Consider the following 20,289-nt stretch of genomic DNA (forward strand, 5'->3'; position numbering starts at 1 on the left):
GGGGAGGCCAGTGACAGCATCACGGCCTGGTCCCCTCCAGGCGCCCCGCCTGCGCCCACCCAAGCCCTGAATTTGCCAAGCCCTTGGCCTTGTCCTTTTGTTCTTTCTCCTGCTCCATCGTGCTTCCACCCCAGCAGCCCGTCCCGCCCGTCCTCACTTCTGCTTCTACGGTGTCCCAGACCGGGCCCGCCTCCCTGCCTGCTAGACCACCACCCTGGTGTGGCCACCTTCATCGGAGCCAGTCTTCTGCACGGGCTTCCCAGGGCCACCATGACAAATCTCCGCAAACTGGGTGGCTTCATGCAACAGAAATGTGTTCTGTCTCCTCAGTTTTCTGGGGCCGACGTCAGGGTGTTGGCAGGGTCATGCCCCCAGGGAGGCTGGGTGGGGAGGGTTGTGCCTTTTCCAACTTCTGGTGCGGCTGGCATTCTCTCTGGTGAATGAGCCCCAGGGATGAGGCTCTGGGTTGATTTTCGGGAGTCTGAGCCCAGTGGCTACAGGAGGCAGGGATTTCTTGGGGGCCAACATAGATCCATATGCAGCTTGAGCTGGGAGTTCGAATCCCTGAGCTCATTCTTTCTCTCCCTGCTTTGTCCAGCAGTTAGGAGTAGCCAGCCACTCTCGTTATACAGACGGTCCCCGACTTAATGATGGCTCATCTTAGGATTTTTCGACCTTATGATGTTATGAAAACAGTAGAAACCATACTTGGAATTTTGAATGGGATCTCTTCCCGGGCTGGTGACACATGGTACATCCTCTCTGGGATGCTGGGTGGCTCCCCAGCAGGTGCACGGTTCCAAGGGTCAACAGCTGATGCCCTGACAACCCTCTGTTCCCACACAGCCGCTCTGTTCCTCACCTTCAGTATAGCATTCAGTCAGTTACAGGAGAGAGTCAAAATTTTACTATAAAATAGGCCTTGTGTTCAAGGATTTTGCCCAACATAGGCTCAAGTGTTCTGAGCACATTGAAGGCGGGCCAGGCTAAGCTCTGATGTTTGGGAGGTTGGGTGTGTCAAATGCATTTTCCGCTTAACAGTATTTTTAACTTAGGATGGGTTCATCTGGATGCAGCCCCACCGTAAATCAAGGAGGTCTGTGCTGGTTAGTTTGACACAGATGTCCTACGGCGCCCTGCCTCTTGGAAGGATTCCATCAGGGGTACCCAGGGGGTGCTGCCTTACCCATTTCAGCCCTGGAAACAGAGCCACTCGTGTCTCTAGGGCTGATGCAATGTCTGAATTGAGAGCCAATTCAGAATATCTCCCTTGGGATTCTTGCCTCTCACATCCTTTTTCAATATGGCGGCCAGGCCATGGGTCAGATTATGCCACTCGGGTGCCCACACGTCTGTCTCATTCAGAAGGACATGCAGAGTCCCAGGTTTGAAGACCCCATCGGACCTCCCTGCCTCCCCCGGGACCCCCTACCCTCCTGGTGTCCACAGCTCTCCTGCTCTCCAGCTGGCTCCCCATGACCCCGAGACCATGGGCTCCGGGGGGACAGAGGGCTAGCCTGCTTTGTTCTCTGCCCGTTCTCTACAGCCCAGCAGGGCCGGCTGCTGTCCTGTGAGTGAAATAGTGTTACTTTCCCAAAGTCACTGAGTTCTTATAAGCAGCTCTCAAGTTACTACTGTTTGTCCCCCTCCCAGAACATTTTGAGAACAACCAGCAGAGCAGTGTTAAGTGTTGTCAGCAAGAGGACGTGGGCTGCTGCGGATCGGGGTGACCGTGCCAAGAGGTATGTCTGCGAGCCCCAGTGGAGCTCTGCTCTGCACACGGGCATGCGAGCGAGGACCTGCCCAGGCTGGGGTGAGCTCTGGAGCACCGTCTGGGGTGCGGGAGGTTGCAGAGTACACAGAACACCGATCTTGGTGGAAGGAAGAATGGGTGACTGGTCTTCTCGCGGGTGTGACATGGGTAAACTTGAAAACTGTGGCATCAGAGGGAGCCTGAGCCCGGGGCACTAAGTGGAACAAGCCAGTCATGGAAGGGTGGATATTGCAGGATTCCATGTGCATGAGGCCCCTAGAGCAGCCGAGTTCCTAGAGACAGAGGATGGATAGTGGGTGCCGGGGTGGAGGCTGGGGACCGAGGACCTGGTGTTCAGTGGGTGCAGGGTTTAGGGTCCGCAGGATGTTTAGGATGAAAAATCCTTGGGGTATGTTTCACAACACCCGGAAGGTACCAAGCACTGATGAAGTGTACATTTCAGAATGAGAAAGACAGTCGATTTTATGTTATTATTATTATTTTTTTTGCCACAATAAGAAAGTAGCATTGGGCCGTCAAAAATTGGAAGTGAGCGTGCTTCTAAAGACACGTGGCGTGCTCTTGGACCTCATGGTAGTCCTGAAATCTATGGTTTTACTCACCCTAATGAAACTTAAACATTGACGCATACAGAAAACAAGGAAACACCGGGTGCCCGGATACAGACGTTTCTTTGTCCTTCCTGGTGATTAGCGCATTTCCACCATGTTCACTGATGCGAGCGCCCCCTGCCCCATGCCCCGTGTGGCCCACCCGCCAGGCTGCTGGAACAGCCGTGTTCCCCAGGTCTCCCCAGGGACCTCAGTGCACCTGCTCTCCATTTATTTGCGCGATTCCTCCTTCCCCACAAAACCCCACCATTATTGAAGCCCCTACTCTACAGGGCAGGATTTGGGTTACAGAGACTAATAAGATCCTGTCCTCCGCTGGGGGACCCTCAATCCCGTGCAGGAGGGAAGCGTAACCCAAACAGCAAATAGGGCAATGTGGGGCCCTTCTGACTCTACAGGGGGGTGTCCACGGAGTCGGGAAGGCCTGGGACTGGGGACTGAGCTCGGGGAGTGAGCTGGAGGTCCGTTAGGTGGAGCCAGGGAAGGAGTCATCCCAGCAAAGGGGGGAACGTGGCCCATTTGGGGGAAGCGGGTGGATTGTAGGGACAGGTACCCACCCCTGCCGGCAGCGCTGCTGGGACAAGCCGCTCTGTCCAGGTGGGGCTTACCCCTGGGGACAGAGGCCCTTTTCTGTGTCCCCTGTGCCTAGACGAGGCCCTGCACCCGCGGCCTCTTCCTTCTGGGATCTGGCTGAAGGCAGGCTGGATGCAGATCAACAGTAGCACCTCCTGACGGCCCTTGAAGTCTCTCTCAGGAGTGGTTGGTGTCCCTTGGTGCGAGTACAAGTCCCCGGCAGGGCGGGGACGCAAGGCAGTCCACCCCACCACTACCGGAGCGGGGGAGGCCAGGGAGGGCCGGCAGGGGAGGAGGAGTGGGCGTGCCGGAGATTTCGGCTCTGCGGCTGTGGGCCTGCAGGCTTCCGCAGGGAGGTCAGGTTTATGTGTGACTCTGACTTGTCACGCGCACGGAGCGGGTGCACGTGGCCTTCTGTGTCCCCGCGTCGCCCCGCTGGGCCTCAGCCGCTGCCCTAACACTGCAGAGAGCAGACTGGGGGGGCGGGTGGAGGCCCACCCTCACAGAGCACACACACACGGCAGGGGACCCAGGCCTGGTCCGACCGGTGACTATGGGGACCCGGCAGGTCAGCCACTCTAGGAAAACCCAGAAAAACAAAGCCAAAGAGGGCCCCTGCTCCGCACACCTGTCCTCGTCCCGGCTCCGCCAGCCCCTCCTCACTGCTGGCTGCAGTCCTGGGGCGAGTGGGACCTGCCAGGTGGCCTGTGAGCCGTGTGCCTGGGCGCGTGCCCGAGGGCTGTGGTGTCTGGAGTCCTCTGTGCCGACCGTAGCCTTCCGCCCCTGGGGGGGACCGTCCAGGCGTCTGCCTTGCAGGTGTGGTAGCTCTGGCCCATCCGGCTGGTACAGGTCACTGGGCGGACTGATGCATCCTCTGGGGCCCCAGCTGAAGACTCCGTCTTCCTCCAGTGAGGAACTTCGGGGTTGATTGCTGCGGAGCGATTTTGGAACTTGGCCGGTGTGTAAGAAACGTGTTCTGCTAGAGAGAAACCCCCGGTTGGAATTCGTGCTCTTGTGCGCCACCAGGCCCTCAGCGGACCGCGGGCATCCTTGGTCCTCCGCTGCACCAAGCAGGGGTGCTGGGCAGCCAGTCTCAGCTGCGCACGCGTCAGGGGAGAGGGCCTTCCTCCCGGAAAACTCTGGAAACAGGTTTGAGCAGAGCAGCACTCTGGGGAGGCGCTCCCTGTCCGTCCTCTGGAGGCTGTGCGAGCTCAGTGGAGACCTGGGGGGTTTTAAGGAACATCACTGCGTTAACAGCTGAAGGGATATGGGAACGGGTAGGAAGCCAGCAGCCAGGACAAGCGGACTAGGAACTGTGTCGCGGGAGGACGGCTGGCTTGACTGGCGGGAGAGCCCCTGGATGGAGAGAACGGGTGACCCTGTGCGGACAGGGAGGGCCTGGGCTCACGGGCCCTGTGGTATTTGTGCTGTGATCTGAAGTCTGGGCCCCTTGTGCCATTACCACAGCTGGAAGCTGGGCGCCCAGAGCCCACATACTTCCTGCCCAGCGTTAGGACAGCCTGGGCCAGAGATGTTCAGCTTCCCCGGCCCCAGGACAAGGACTCAGCCCTGTAGCAGAGGAGGGGGACGGCGTCCGTGTCTGAGTGCCCTGGCCCTGACCGGCCTCGGCACATCCCTCCTGTAGGGCCCACGGGTCGAGGTAAACGGGGTCCTGTGACATGGGACATGAAGGGGACCCTCTAAGAGGTCCTCGTCCTTGCTGGCTGTGGTCATGCCCCTCGCATCTCACTCACAGGACCTTGGAGGGCACCAGACTCGGTGAGCTGCTGCCATGCACGGGAGCAGCCTCGAGTCACAGGTGACTCCTGCAGAGGCCTGGCTCTGCCTCAGGGGACAGCTCCCTGTGACCCGAGCCCAGGCAGCCGCCCCTGGATGGCAGAGCACGTTAGGACAGTGACCACCCTTTGGGTGAGCCATCTGAGGCGGGGTCCCAGCTGGGGACAGATGTTAGTAAATGGCCTTAAATATGCTCCTCCTCGGTGACACTCCTTCCCAGAACGCTGGCGCAGCCTTTGCGGGTTCAGCTTCTACCTGCAGACACCCCGGTGTCACCCGGGCCGCCGATGAGCAGGGGCGGGTCACAGAGAGGCCTCCCGTGGTCTCACGGCCACATGAGTGAGCGAAGCACAGCCAGCCTTTCTGTCTCTGCCTTTTCCCCTTCGTATCCAGAGACTCCCGGGGACCTTCCGTGACAATGGCGAGCTTCTGGGGCAGCAGTGGCCCCTGTGGCCGACGGATGTGTGCGGCTGGGAAAGCCAGCGGTGACCTCTGTGGTCTTCTCCAGGTGGGTGTGTCTGCCTGACGTGGGGGAACATCTCCGGAAAGCTGCTGGTGGGTCAGGCAGCCCTGGGGCTTGGGGGCGAGCCGTATTTCCAGCTGCTAGTCCTTCGGACGCTGCTCAGCCGGTTTGAAAGCGTAATATGAATTGGATCCTCACTAATGGAAAATGTGCACCGCATTTTTGATGTCTGCAAGAGCATCCCCGCTCAGCCGTCCCCTTTGATTTGTAGCTGACCCTATAAAGGAGCTCATTCGTGGTCACTTCGCCGGGAGTAGCGTGAACTCGGGACAGCGATGTCTCCCCAGGCTCCCGGTGGTTGCCGCCGGTGTGCCCTTGGCCGCTGTGCTGGCTGGTGTGAACCCTCTCCCGCACCCCGTCTGCAATGCATGGGCCACCCTGCGCTAACCCACCTGGATGAGGGAGCCCACAGCCTCACGGGGACCCTTTATTCTCCAGCTTCCCGACCGTGCAGAGACCGGCGCTGACCGATGGCAGCCTAGACCCCGTCATGACCCCTTACTCGTTCACCTCTTAAATTCCAGTGCACCCGTCCCGCAGTGGGCTCCCGCAGCGTGAGCACGCAGATCCCCGCCTGTCTCCTGGGACGGCAGCGCTCTGCAGAGGACGTGGCCCCGGAGCGGCTTCCAGGGACCGAGGTCACGGCGGCCACCGTTACGATGGGGGCCCCCATCTGGGTGGCTGCGTCCGTTCAGACCCACACTCCGACCGCACCTTTTCCCACCTTACCGGGAAGGTAGGGTGAGGGTGGCGGGGAGGCCTGTGTCCGCCCTAGACCCCGATTCTGGAGGCACGCCCCGTGGGCTGGCGACTTCCTGTCTCCCTGTTCACCTAGTGGTGGTTGCATTTGTGACCAGTTCAGTCCCAGCGCCCTGGACCACACAGCTGGCCACTGTTTTCCCCACCAGAGCCCACGTTACTGGGTGGGCTTTGTATTTCGGGTTGGGCACACGCCCATCCAGACTGGAGCTGTGAATGATTGCATGTTCCTAGTAGACAGGGCGCTCACAGCAGGAAGGGCCGCCGGTGGAAAGGCTGGTGCCCAGCCCATGTTGGGCGTTTTCACAGAACTATCAGAGCGAGTGACTTTCGGGGAGCATACCTTATAGGGCCCTTCCTTCAGCGATGAGGGAGAGCATTTGCATCGCGGCTGGGATTAATGCAGCCGGAGCGGGGGCTCTCAGATTGTAGGTGCCCTCAGTGTCCCCTCGGGCTTGCGGGCCCATGCGGGGCTTCTGACTCCGCGTACCTTGCATTTCTCACCAGGGCCCGCTGATGCTGGCGCCACTGGGCCCGGGACCCCACTTTGGGAGCTGGGGAGAGTAAGCCCTGCCATCAGGCTCCACAGAGCTTGCTCCCCTCCAGTCTGCATCCCTCCCGGTCGGACCATTGTGTTTTCTGAAGCTGTCCTTCCTCTCTCCCCACAGCTCCCTCGGCCACAGTGGCTCAGCATCCTGGCCTCGTCCCAAGCAGCTCTGTCCCCTTGCTCAGTGTCACCCTGGGACCATCTCCGTGCAAGTTCCTGCTGACACAGTGGATCCCGCCATCTGTGGCTTCCCAGACGCAGACGCCCAGGTGCCTCCGAGTCTGGGCTTCCGGGGCCAGGTGGCTTCCCAAGCAGCTCTGTGTCTGGTGATGGATTTTGGGGACAGCTCTGGGGTTCCAGTGGCGATCCGCAATGTGACTGGAGGAGCGGCGGTCACCGCCTACCACCAGTTCGGGAAAGGTAGGGTGCTCGGTGTCAGGATCTGAACCCAGGCAGTGAGTGCAGTGTGGCGAGATCCCAGAGATGGCGCTGGCCACACTGGGGCCGAAAGGAGACCCCACTCGTTCCTGGCGCCCCCTGCCCCCCTGCCCCCCCCGGCCCCCCATGCGTGCGTGTTCTGATGATGAAGGCCCAGGAGCCTGCACTGGGCCTGCTCCCGTCTACTGTTCCTCACTGAATCCCGCCATCGGCCCTGTTCTCCATTTGGAGGAGCACGGGAGGGCCAGAGGGGCAGGGCTTTGTCCTGAGGTCACACACCTAGTGAGCCAGTGACCCCCTCCACGGGAAAGCTCTGAGCTTTGGTGTGAGTCGCTGACGCTGTCCTGTGGGTACACACATACACACAACATTGCACGCTTAATCTTCTGCACTAAACTGTCAAACACTTTGCATTTAGACAAAGTCACAAAAACCGTTTTTCTCCAGACGTCTTGGTGCTGGAACCCGTCTTCATGGAGAAGCCCCCAGCGCTGATGCTGGGGGGTGGGAGCGGGTCAGTTCCAACCTTGTCCTGCTCACCAGCACCATGTCACTGTTTGCTCGCTGTTCATTTTTTAAAATTATTTTTTGAATATGGTGCATTCTCGAAGTTCCAACCCCCACCTTACAGGGAGGCGTGTGGTCATGGGCGCCCCCTCTCAGGCAGCACTGCTCTCTATCTCTGAGATGTCTCCTGCGTGAGCAGCACCCCTATGGTATTTCTGTCTGGGACACACACACGTGCACCAGGCGGAGCCCTGCTCCCTGTCGCTCACGTGCTCGCTCATGTGCTCGTCCGCCTCCAGAGCTCTTCCCACACGTGCCTGTGGGTGCAGAGGGGTCCGGCAGCGCAGTGCCCCAAATCTGTCTCACCGTTCTTTTACGGGTAGACCTTGAGATTGTTTCCTAATCTTTCAATATTGCACACAACGTGCATGTATGTGCTATTCCATAGAAAAGAGGAATTACTGCCTCAAATGCTAGGTTCATTTGTAATTTGCTGGTTGTTGCTCAATTGCTCCCGGGAAGGGTTGGCTGGTTTATAGTCCCCAGAGCAGTGTAGACATCAGTGTAAAAGGTGAAAACGTATCTTTCTGCGGTTTAATTTGCCTCTTATTAGGTTCAATCCCGCCAAAGTGCCAACGTTTGCCATATTTTACCAAGAAGAGGAGTACTTTCGTGGTTCAACCTGATATGCTGTTTGTATGAGCACTTTTAGTAATCATGAAAATTAGTCCTTTTCATCAGGTATAAGCTGCAATGAATGTTTTTCTCATTTGTCATTTGTGTTTGGGCTTTGCTTACAGCTTTTTTTCCTTTCATGCAGCAATTTTAATTTTTAAGTATACTTTCTCTTTTCTTATATGGTTTCTGGGTTTTGTCATAGAGAGAAATCCCTTCCTTAATCCAAGTTTGCAAAATAATTCTATCGTGGTATCTTGCAGTATTTGTATGATTCTGTTCCGCACAGTTGAATATTTAGTACGTTGGAGTGTGCATTCTGGTGACGAGTCTGAGGGGGCAGATTGCATTTTATTTTTCTCTGAATGACCACCCCTGGGCGCTGCTGGCCCTGCCCCCAGGGGTCTGGAGAGCGCCAGCCTCTGCCGGCCACCCCCAGCCCCTGCCGTCCACCCCCAGCCCTCCCTCCCCACCCCTGCTTGTGGGGTGGGTTCTGCTGTCCATGCAGCTGGGCTCCCCTTCATTACTCATCTTTTCTAAAATTATTCTGGTTATTTTCACTTGTCCATTTTTCCACGTGGACTTTAGACTCCCACTGGCTCGCGTAAAGACATCTTATTGGCATTTTTATTCAAATAATGTTAAATTCACGAATTGATTTCTGCAGACTATTTATGCTCAAGAATCTCCCCTCTCATGAAAATACCTTTCTCTGTCCAAGTCTTCTTTGTGTCTCTAGAAGCATTTAAAAATGTCTTCATATGGAAAGTGCACGTTTCTCAGAGGAGGTTTCACTTTTCGTGCTGGGGTATATGAGATCTTTTCTTTCATTTTCTCTTCAAGTGGGTTGTCAATGGGATGTGGAAGAGTTGCTGGTATTGACTTAATTTTGTACCCCTCTATCACTCTGAATTGTCACATTGTGTGTAGTTACCATGAAGCTTACTCCTTAGTGTTTGTCAGTTACGTGAACATTATGTACACATGGGTACACACCATCTCTGTACCTCCAAGCTGACACCTGTCCTATCCTTGTCTCACTCAGCGTGGCTGCTACTTCCAGAACAAGGTGGCCGAGGACAGATGACAGTGGCATCTTTGTCTCAAGATGCTTTCGGTGTTGCCCATTAAGCTTGGTAACAGATTTGGGGCCGATAGAGCTTCTCGAATGTTGAGGAGCTTCTCATCTTTCCTCCTTTATCAGGACTTTTTTCATTTTTTATTTTTTTATTTTAAATTCCAGTTAGCATACAGTGTAATATTACTTCAGGTGTACAGTCTAGCAATTCAACACTTTCCTGTATCACCCCGTGCTCATCACGACAGGTGCCCTCCTTCCTCCCCATCACCTGTTTCCCCATCCCCCACCCACCTCCCCTCTGGTGACCAGCAGTGTGTTCTCTAGAGGTCAGAGTCTGTTTCCCGGTTTGTCTCTTTCTCTCTCTTTTTTTTTTTCCCCCTTACTTGTTTTGTTTCTTAAATTCCACATATGAGTGAAATCATCTGGTATTTGTCTTTCTCTGACTGACTTATTTCATTTAGCACTATACTTTCTAGCTCTATCCACATCATTGCAAATGGCAAGATTTCATTCTTTTTGGTGGCTAATATGCCATTGTGTCTGTGTAACCACATCTTCTTTATCCATGCATCAGTCGATGGCCATTTGAGCTTTTTCCATAGTTTGGCTATTGCTGATAATGCTGCTATAAACATCGGGGTGCACGTACCCCTTCGGATCCCTACATTTGTATCTTTGGGGTAAATACCCAGTAGTGCAATTGCTGGATCGTGTAGTTTTATTTTTAACTTTTTGAGGAAACTCCATACTGTTGTCCAGAGTGGCTGCACCAGATTGCATTCCCACCGACAGCGTAGGAGGGTTCCTATCAAGGACTTTTTAATTTTTTTAATTTTTTAATTTTTAATTTTTAAAAGATTTTACTTACTTTAGACACAGAGAGAGAGGGAGCAGATGAGCAGGGGGAGGGCAGAGGGAGAGGGAGAATCTGAATCAGACTCCGTGTGGAGCCCAGTGTGGGGCTTGATCCCAGGGCCCTGAGACCACGACCTGAGCCAAAATTCAGAGTTGTATACTCAGGGGCGCCTGGGTGGCTCAGTCGGTTGAGTGTCTTCCTTCGACTCAGGTCATGATCCCAGGGTCCTGGGATCGAGCCCCAAGTCGGGCTCCCTGCTCAGTGGGGAGTCTGCTCCTCCCTCTCCCTGTGCCCCTCCCCGCTCGTGCTCACTGTCTCTCTCTCTCTCAAATAAATAAATCTTAAAAAAAAAAGGAACCAGTCTTTGAATTTCATTGACTGCATTCCTCCCCTAAGTTTATTAATTTCTGCTTTTATCTTTACTGCCTTCTTCCTGCTCTTATACAATGCTTTTGTTCTAGATTTCCATTTTGAGTTGGATGCTTACATTATTATTTATTATTCAAGTTTTAAAATCGCCACCTGTCGTATGGCCTTTCTTGTGTTCTGGCTTCATTATTAATTCATAGTTCCAGCCCATCATGATGAGTGGATATTTTCTCCCATTTTGCTTAAAAAAAAAATGCTGAGGTTATCTTTGTGACTTAAAATGTGGTCAGTGTTAGGAATGAAACGATGACAGCTGGTGGGTTGCGGGGCTGCCGTAGCCCCATGCCCCTCGATAGAGCAGGCATGCTGGCTCCCGGCATCTTCATGTCCCCAGCACCCGCGCTCACCCTCCGTCTGGTCCTTGTGATCACACCCCTGCTGGGAACGCGTGTGTGTGTGTGCGTGTGAGTGTGAGAGCGTGTGAAGAGGAGGAAGGGGGCCTGGCCTGAGGCAGGATTCGGGGTGTCCTCCCCCTCGGCAGCACCTGTCTCAGCAGATAGCCCAGCACCTGTCTGGCCCACACCTCCGTGATTGCTGGATCCTAGAGTGAGGGTATATTTAGTTTTAAAGAAACCACGCAATTGTCCCCCAAAGCAGCTGCACCATTTTTTTTTTAAGTTTATGCATTTATTTGTTTAAGTCATCTCTGCCCCCAACGTGGGGGTAGACTCATGACCCCGAGATCCAGAGTCACATGCTCCTCTGACTGAGCCGGCTGGGCGCCCCACAGCTGGGCCGTTCTGCATCCCCACCAGCAGTGAGCGAGCGCTCCTGGGACCCCACATGCTGGCCAGCAGTGGGTGTCATTGGGACTGATCCTGGCCGTCCTTGAGGGGTGTGGTTCCCGCATGCACGGCTTTGACGCGGGACGCGGAGCATCTTGTCATGTGCTACTCCGTCTCACTGTCTCCTTGGGTGACGCGTCTCCTTCCAGAGCTCCTCCGTCCACTTTTTAATAAGGCCGTCTGTTTGCTTATTTGTTGAGTGTTGAGAGTCCTTCATATGTTTTGGATAGCAGCCTTTATCAGATGCATGTTTTGGAACAGATGTGTTAGGAAGACTCATGGAATAAGATTCCCACTTCTTCCGTATTCGAAGTTGTTATATGTGAATGACCACTTGCTGGCTCTTCCATCCGTGGTCACACATTCTTTTCTCGAGGAATGGAGGTGTTTCTCTGCTCCAGTCTGGCCAGGTGGGGTTCTTGGACCGACATCATCCGGATCTGATGTCAGGATAAAGTACAGATTCTCTGGCCGCAGACATACAGACTCAGAAATGCAGGGGCTGGATCTTAGTCCTCTGTGCTTTGGGGAGCCATCTGCGTGACCCTCACACTTGCCACGCTGTGGGGCATCTACGGTCAGCTTCCTGTTTCCTCCATAGGGATGACTTGGTGTTTGGCTCAAAGTCATTGTTATATTTGCGGTCCCGTAACTTTGTGGAAACACGCCTGGCCGTTCCAGGTCAACTCTCTCTGGTGCATGGCGTGCCTTTCCAATATGTAAGTATGCTTTGTTTTCCTTCGTTTCAGGAAAGATTTTTGTTTAAGATTTTATTAGAGAGAGAGAGAGAGAGAGAGAGCAAGTGCATGAGTGGGGGGAGGGGCAGAGGGAAAAGGAGAAGCAGGGTTCTGGGATCCTGGGATCATGACCTGAGCCAAAGGCAGACGTTTAACCAACTGAGCCACCCAGGCATCCCCAGGAAAGACTTTTTTTTAAATTATGTCTTTAAATCTGTTTCTGTGCTGGCATTTCAGCTTTCTTTATGGAAGACTGGCCATGCACGTGCTAGGTCCCTTTGCTTCTCGAATCCTTTCTGCTCATTTCATCTTGCTTACCGTTCTCGCTTTCCCTCCAGATCCCTCCTGTCGTGCTCTCTGGTTTCTGTTTCCCTCCCGCCAGCCGGCTCCGCCCCACGCCTCGTGGCCCACCCCTCACTTCATAGAAGGCCATTGTGTGCATGTGTGTGTGCGTGTGTGTTTGTGATCGTCACAACCGCTGCATTCTTTTGCCTCGCTGTGGGGTGGCCGGTGTCTGTTTGCATCCTCGTGAATATGTTCTACTGCGTTGTTCTCAGGGCCCAGGGCAATGTGAGAACGCGGCACCCTTGGTTAACACAAATTATTAAGACGTTCATGACTGCGGAGCATGAAGGCACACGCCGAGCCCTGTTGCATGTCATATGCCCTGCACGGGTCCCCTGCCCATGAAGTGGCCCCTCCTGCAAGAGAAAGCCACCTGTGCTGGGTCCGTTCCCAGAGTACTCACCCCTCATTGCCTTTGCACAGATGTTCAGTGCTGCACGTGCTCTTCATAACTCATCACGTGACCGCTCTTGCGTCTCTTTCCAGAAGGAGCCTATGTGCTCAAGGCACGTATCTACGAGTTTTGTGGAACTGAAAAGGAGCTTGGTCCTTATTATGTGGAGATCGGCCCTGCGACCATGTCCGTGTTCATGAATTCCAGCAGCATCCACAAGGACGAGCTTCTTGTCTTTGCTGACTGCAGCACAGTTCAGAAAGGTAAGAGACACATGCGGATTCTGAACGCCCAGACCCGCCTCTGCCAGGTGGTACATCCAGGTCGAACTGATTCTCAGCTCAGACACGCATTCATCTCATCCTTTACCCCGCCTCGTTCAGGACACACTGATTGCACAGTACTGTGCTCTGAGGGGCACGTGAAGATGAAGTCCTACCAAGTCCTGGTCTCAGGATTTACAGTCTAGGAAAGACATCGAGGTCTGTGTTGGAAACACAGGACCTCGGACGTGGTGCTGCCTCTCGAAGGGCGTGGCCAGGGCCTGGGAGGTGTCAGGAGGGAAGGTGTATCACTGCGGGATAAGCAAGTTCTAGGGCAAGAGTTGGATCCATCCTGGGCCTTGGGGAGGGGTCCAGCGGGTGTGGGGAGACCATGTGGGGCTGGCAGCTGGGCAGGAACTCCAAGCACAGAGATGAGGCCCCACGGGCACTGGGGATGGATGAGTGCTCACAGGGGGGCCAGGTGCTCTGCTTGCACTTCGCTCCCATCAGGCCCACAGCCACTGGCGAGGGGCTCCCCATCTGCTCAACATTGTAGGGGAGGCACCGGGCTTGGGGGCCGGCGGGGTAGGAACGGAGAATCCCAGCCAAGTGTCAGCAACATGTGGAAGGAAGGGTCGTGGGCACCCGTCAAAGACGGTCCCAGAGTGCTCGGCCTGAGTGGATGGAGCAATGTGTTACGTTTCCCAGAAGCGGGTAAAGGGGAAGCCAGTGGGCGTGTGTCCAGATGCGCTCACTCACCTGGAGGTCTTTGTAACTTGTTCTTCACACTGACCGTACAGTTTCCATGCAGTTAGCCTTGTGAGAGCCTCTCTACCCAAGAAATTAGAACACACATGTGGGGGCGGGGGGTTAGCCTGTCCCCGGTCGTTCTGTGTCAGGAGTTAGAATCAGAGGGTCTGGCACGGATGCGTGCGAACGAGGTGTTCCCGTGCAAATCCCTATGTGTGCTTCTTTCCGCGGCCTGATACCGCATTCCCACCAGAATGAAGCTTCAGGTATTGCTCGTGGGATGGTGTCACTCTCAGTCATGGGGTATTTATTCTTCAGAAATTCTAACGCGCAGATGAATGAAACACCCACTCCGCGTGGTCATTGTTACAAATGAGCATTTTCTCCCTCTAAAGGGAAAAACTACACAGGACAACAGTCTTTGAAGAAAAGACCCACCTCCTTTCCTCATGCAGACACATGGGTTGTTCTGAGTCTTCCCAGACATGCCAGTCCTCCTCTGGGACCCGACAGGTGGTTTGGTAGGCGCCCTCCTGGTGCACACACGCACACACACACACATGTCCCATATGTGCGGCACCTTGCACTGTGTGTCCGGGGGGTTACCAGCCCAAGGCTCGCCCCGGGGCCCCGTTGGGAACCTCATGCAGTAAGCAGCCCTTCGCGTGCCCGTCAGGGAGATCCTTCCAAGGCAAGGCCGTCCGGCAAAGGGATGAACACGCTCACTCCACGCAGGGCAGGTCTCGGGAGCAGAAAGCGCTTAAAATGTCAGAGACATTCCAGACAAGGCCCGCGTTCCGCAGGCCTGTTTGACTCCAAGTCTCGTGCGCCAGAACTTGGAACTCACTGGAATTCAGAGAGGGAAAGGAAGAGACGAAAACACTGACCACCCCCGGCATGAGACGGAGGGCCAGACTTTAAGGCCCTTATGTCTGTTTCGTTTTGTTTCGTTGTCCATTCAGGCACCGCCGTCTCGCTTCGACTTCCAGCCTGTCCCTCGGAGGACGTGGCCTTCACTTCTCAGAGCCGAGCGGGGGGCGGCCAGGGCCAGCACCGCGTCACGGTCGGGTATCGCATGCAGCGTACGTCTGCACTCTGATTCCAGGCTCGTTCGGATCCGTCGAGGCCACAGGGGCCCCGGGAGCACCAGACGCTGTGATTAGCTCCCCTGAGATTTGCATTTGCCCTTGAACCAGCTTGGTGTTGACCCGCAGTTCATTCTCGTGCTTTCTAGAAGCCACATGCGTCGAGGCTTCGACCTCAGGGTGTGGGGTGGGTCACAGTGCAGAATCCTCTGCACGCCCCGGCCCCGTCCGGTGCTCCTTTGAGGAGAACTCACAGGGATGGCCGCTCTCATTTTGTGAGCTACGGTGTGGCCTTTGATCTGGGGCCAGAATTGCCCAGCAGGTTCCCACCGCAGCCCTACGTGTGGGCTGGGGACCCTCCCTCCTGGCCGTACCGTGTGGGAGGCCCCCGCCCTCCGCGCCAATGCTTCTGCCTCTCCCCCGCTCTCACAGCCGTCTCTGTCTACACAAACGGAACCGTGTTTGCCACCGATGTCCACATCACTTTTCTGGCTGTTACCGAGGAAATGACCCCCCTGGAGTTTGTGTGGTTGTTCGGAGAAGGTCCTCCCGTGAAGACAATGTCCAGGAGCATTAAGAAAAGACTTGGCGTCCCCCAGTGGTGAGTAAATGGGCGTCATTTGGCCTTAGCTCGTCTGCAGATTCCCCAGATGCCACTCGAATGATTTCGGAGTGCTTCTGTGAACAGGAGGGATGCACACGGAAGGCTAGAGGACGAGGAAGTCCCTCCCACTCGAACTAGGGGCGGGCGTGGGGCTTTGGAACTGGCGATCCTGCGTTCAGATCCCACCTCCTCCACCTGAGTCAGTCCCCGTGCAGGCAAGGGTCACAGCGTGACCCTGCCACTCTGCAGGTGACTACGTAATGACAAGGGGCAGTCCGGCGTCTCCGCCACCCCTCCCCATAAGCGGGGACCCGTGAGGGCTGGGGAGTCCCTGCGGGTGAAGCTGTCTCGACCCTCCCCCGCCTTTCTTGGGGCTGCTCTCTACCTGACCCGCTCTTGTCCCCCACCCGTGCTTCCCGCCCCCTCGGCGGTCCCACCTCAGGTACAGCGTGACGGTGCAGGCTGCCAATGGGCGGGGCAGCGTGGCCTCGGAGCCCCACCGCATCAGGACGCAGAGGAGGATCGTCGCCAACCGGCTCGTGTCCCCCTCCTCGGCTCTGCTGAACGCCAGCGTGACCTTTGAGTGCAGACTCAGCTTTGGCACCGAAGTCACTTTCCTGTGGGACTTTGGGGATGGCACCGTGGGCCCCGGGGACAGCTCCGCTAGTCACACCTACAGCAGGTGAGCGGCTCGGGCCAGCACGGCTCTGTGGGGGCGGCCGGAACGGCCTTCGCGAGGTGTGAGCCCCGGTTCTCCTCAGCCGACCTAGCAGGGCGTGCAGTTGGCAGATGCCGAAGAGAGACAGAGAAACGGACACTTTGAGCGCCCGGACACACGGACAGGGCCGTGGGACCAGGGTGCAGGGCAGACAGAGGTAGAAGGTGCTCGGAAGGACTGCCAAAGGCTCACTGTCCCCCTGAAGAGCTTGGGCCGTGTCCTTTCATCCGGCATTTACTGAGCACCTGCTGTTTACTTGGAACGAAGCATTATGGAGATCCAAGCACAGCTGGGCCTGCCTGGGGGAGGTGGGCGCGCCCACGGGAAGCCACCAGGGCAAATGTCAGGATTGCCACTGTCAAGGTCAGGAGGGTGACGGAGGGCAGGCCAGCCAGGTCTGAGCCTGAGCCTCCTCCCTGGCTGGAGGTGAGCCCTCGCCCTGGGCGCCCGTGGCCGAGGCTGTGGACACCTCTGGACGGAGCTGAGCCTCAGGCTGGCGTGGTGCCATCCGTGCTGCTGGCACGGACAGGTAACGTGTACAGAAGGGCCCAGAAGCGAGGCCCCTGTGGCCGGCAGCAGCAGGAGACGGCAGATGTGCCTCGGCGCAGGACTTCCTCGGGAGCCCCTGTGGCCTCGCCACGTGCGAGGACGTGCCCTCATGACCCCGTCACTGGCTCTCACTGTGCGCCTTCTCCGTGGGAGGTGGGGGTTCACGTGAGGAAGGAGTGGAGCGATGGCACCCGGGTGGGCTCCCTCAGGTGGGCACCTGGGCCCAGGACCTGGGAATGGGCTCTGTGGCTCGGGGACGGACACACACCGCAGCCTGCGCTGGAGTCAGCAGGACCTGCCTTCCTCATGGACGCACCACGACAGCAGGTGGTGCTCTGTTCCTGAGGCTCAGGGAGCAGAGCAGGAAGGTCATGCCCAGACTTCCCAGTTGAGGGGCCGGGGTGCATCACCCCATGGTGCACAGAGGGGCTAGGCCATGGCCGCCGGGAGGCCATTGTTTCTCCATCAGCAGGTGACACCGGCCTGGGAGCTGGGCATCCGGCTCGCCCCGCGCTGGGTGGGCAGCCGGTGTATTAACTGGGCAGCAGATGGCCCCTGCGGACACCAACCTCACGACCCGTGTGTCCTCTGTTGTCACGGATGGGCTCTCTGGCCAGCGCGTCCTCTAATGACGCAGGTGGAGGAGGAGAGGCAGATGCCTGGCAGGCTGGGTGTCTTCATTCCTGTGCGCTGTGGCCCTTTGCAGGGAAGGACAGTTCACCGTCCAGGTCCTTGCCTTCAATGACGTCAGCACCACCTCCCTGAGAAAGCAACTGTTCATCGTACGGGAGCCCTGCCAGCCGCCCCCTGTGAAGAACATGGGGCCGGGGAAGGTGCAGGTAGGGCTGGGCCTGGGGGTTGTCTCCGTGCTGGGAACGGCGGGGCTCCAGGGACCGAGGTCCTGCTGCACTGGACGCGAGGGGGGTGCCTCTTGGGGCTTCTGAGGGCCCTGGCGCCGAGGTGGAGGGCGGGCCTCGTCCTGGCCTCCAAGGGGCCTTATGGCTTCAGTCACTCTGGTGTTCTGTTTGGCTTGCTTTGAGGAAATGTTTAGAAATTGCTTGTGGAGACTGGCCTGGGGGCTCAGTCGGTTCAGTGTATGCCTCAACTCAGATCATGGTCCCAGGGTCCTGGGATCGAGCCCCACATTGGGCTCCCTGCTCTGCGGGGAGCCTGCTTCTCCCTCTCCTTCTGCCTCTCCCCCTGCTCGTGCTTTCTCTCTCTCTCAAATAAATAAATTTTTTAAAAAATGGCTTGTGCAAAGCACTCAAGCATTTTCAGGAGAAAGGAGTGTTTGGATTCATGTGGTGTCAACTCCCAAAGACGTGATTGGTCCCCTCCCAAGTGCCTACTATGGGTTAGGAAACGGAGAGTGGCATTTTGCTTCTTTTGTTCCTTTGAGGCCTCTGGGTAGAGCAGGTTTCCCTTTCTGGGGAAGAAGTGTCCATGACACATGGGGATCAAAGCCGGGACTCAGCTGCAATTCGAGACTTTGTTCTGTGCTTTCCAGCACGAGACGCAGGTGCTGGGCCTCTGACCAGGGTCTGGGGTCGGGCACCTCCTGCCCCAGATGAGGCGGTGGGGATCAGGGGCACACGGAAGAGCCCCCAGGGCAAGGCCCAGGTGGTCTCTGGCCCTGTGGGTCCTGTGGACAGTGACGGCCCCTTATAGGCAAGACCCAGGCCCCCACTATGCCAGCACACAGCTGCACAGGCAGGGGGCTCTCCGGGTTGGGGAGACGGACAAAACATCAAGGGGCACCCCGGCATGCAGACTGGGAGCGGCCTGGACCCAGGGGAGAGGGGTCTGTGTTTAAATCCTGACTCTGCTCTTAGGTTGAGGCACCAGACGGGGCTTGTCCCTGGTTAAGCATGACCCAGGGGATCGTCCATGGCATGTGGTCCGAAGTATTACTGGCTGTGTGACCCGGGAGTTCTGTTCTAGAAGAAATAGCCCTCCTCCATCCTCCACCCTTAGCCCTCAGTCCTCCTCCACCCTCCACCCTCGTCCCGCATCCCTCCACCCTTCTCCACCCTTGTCCCTCATCCCTCTTCCTCCTTCCCCCATCCCTCATCCTTTGTCCCTCCTCCACCTTCCACCCTCATCCCTTGTCCCTCAGCCCTCCTCCCCCTCCCCCCTCAGCCCTCTTCCATCCTCCACCCTCAGTCCTCTTCCCCCATCCCTCATCCCTTGTCCCTCAGGCCTTCTCAATCCTCATCCCTCCTTCCCCTCCACCCTCATCCCTTATCCCTCATCGCTCCTCCCCTTCCTGCCTCAGCCCTCAGCCCTCATCCCTCAGCCCTCCTCCACCCTCATCCCTCAGCCCTCCTCCACCCTCCACCCTCATCCCTTGTCCCTCAGCCCTCCTTCACCCTCCATCCTCCACCCTCATCCTTCCTCCATCCTCCCTCCACCACCCTCCATCTTGTTCCTGGGGAATCCTGTCAGGCCGGGCGGTGGGCCAGGTGGGCACGTTCTAGGGGCCGTGCAGGGGCCACAGGGGGCTGGGAGAGGTAGACTGGCTAGGAGGGGTGGGGTTGTGACTGGTAGGTACTAACATGCCCCCGCACCATTGTCTTTTGGCTTATTGATGTTAGCAAGTGTGCTTTTTCATGTATTTATGTGCTACATTATGTTCACGTATTTATGAACTACGTTTTACAATTCTTATCATAAAAAAACTCTCAAACGTAAATAAAAGGAGAAAGAGGAGTATGGTGAACCATCAGCCATGTTGAGCGATCACTAAAATGTCACCATACTGGTTTCCTCTGTTCTTTTCTTTGCCGAAATATTCTAAAATCCTTCCCAGATCGCAGCACATTTAAGCCCCAGGTACTTCAGTGTGTAGCTCTAAAAACTAAGGGTGCTTTCTTACCTACATGGAATGCTGTTCTCAAAACAATTAGCAATGATCTCTTACTATAATCTAAACCTAGCTCATAGTCCCATTGCTCTGTCTCCAGAATTTCTTTTTTTTTAAAGATTTTATTTATTTATTTGACAGAGGGAGACACAGCGAGAGCAGGAACACAAGCAGGGGGAGTGGGAGAAGGAGAAGCAGGCTCCCCGCAGAGCAGGGAGCCCGATGTGGGACTCGATCCCAGGACCCTGGGATCATGACCTGAGTCGAAGGCAGACGCTTAACGACTGAGCCACCCAGGTGCCCTGTCTCCAAAATTCCTTAATGCAATTGTTTGTTTGATATGGGATGCACAAAATTTTTTTGTTTCACAAAGGAGAGAGAACAGGAAAAAAAAAAAAAAAGCTTTTCCTCACCAGCTAGACCTGTAAGTTTTCCTGAAATACAGTTTGTTCAAAAAAGCAAGAAAACAGTGCTTGAATCTTTCCCTTAATTCTCAGCTTTCAGAGTAAGAAGTTGGGCACCAGCCCTTGTGCTGGTGACGGCTGAGTTGTGTGTGCTTTGTGGGAGACGGGGACAGAGGAAGCCTCTGTCTGTCTTCGTGTGATTGCTGTTTTGTTAGCTGTCCG

At 56.1% G+C, this 20,289-nt stretch overlaps 1 protein-coding gene across 1 annotated transcript in view; it reads left to right on the forward strand.

The window, feature by feature from the left end:
• Positions 1-20,289, forward strand: part of PKD1L1 (polycystin 1 like 1, transient receptor potential channel interacting) — a 138,540-nt gene that overhangs the window by 16,117 nt on the left and 102,134 nt on the right. The window contains exons 6-14 of the mRNA XM_064575588.1: positions 1,654-1,742; positions 5,149-5,263; positions 5,803-6,014; positions 6,706-7,004; positions 12,924-13,094; positions 14,807-14,926; positions 15,362-15,530; positions 15,976-16,215; positions 17,507-17,639. Of these exons, the coding sequence (XP_064431658.1) occupies positions 1,654-1,742; positions 5,149-5,263; positions 5,803-6,014; positions 6,706-7,004; positions 12,924-13,094; positions 14,807-14,926; positions 15,362-15,530; positions 15,976-16,215; positions 17,507-17,639 (1,548 nt within the window). The remainder of the gene's footprint in view (positions 1-1,653; positions 1,743-5,148; positions 5,264-5,802; positions 6,015-6,705; positions 7,005-12,923; positions 13,095-14,806; positions 14,927-15,361; positions 15,531-15,975; positions 16,216-17,506; positions 17,640-20,289) is intronic.

The sequence above is a fragment of the Mirounga angustirostris genome, unplaced genomic scaffold, assembly GCF_029215605.1.
Source record: "Mirounga angustirostris isolate CCGP_5_RB_7025 unplaced genomic scaffold, mMirAng1.0.hap1 SCAF_12, whole genome shotgun sequence".
Lineage (NCBI taxonomy): Eukaryota > Metazoa > Chordata > Mammalia > Carnivora > Phocidae > Mirounga > Mirounga angustirostris.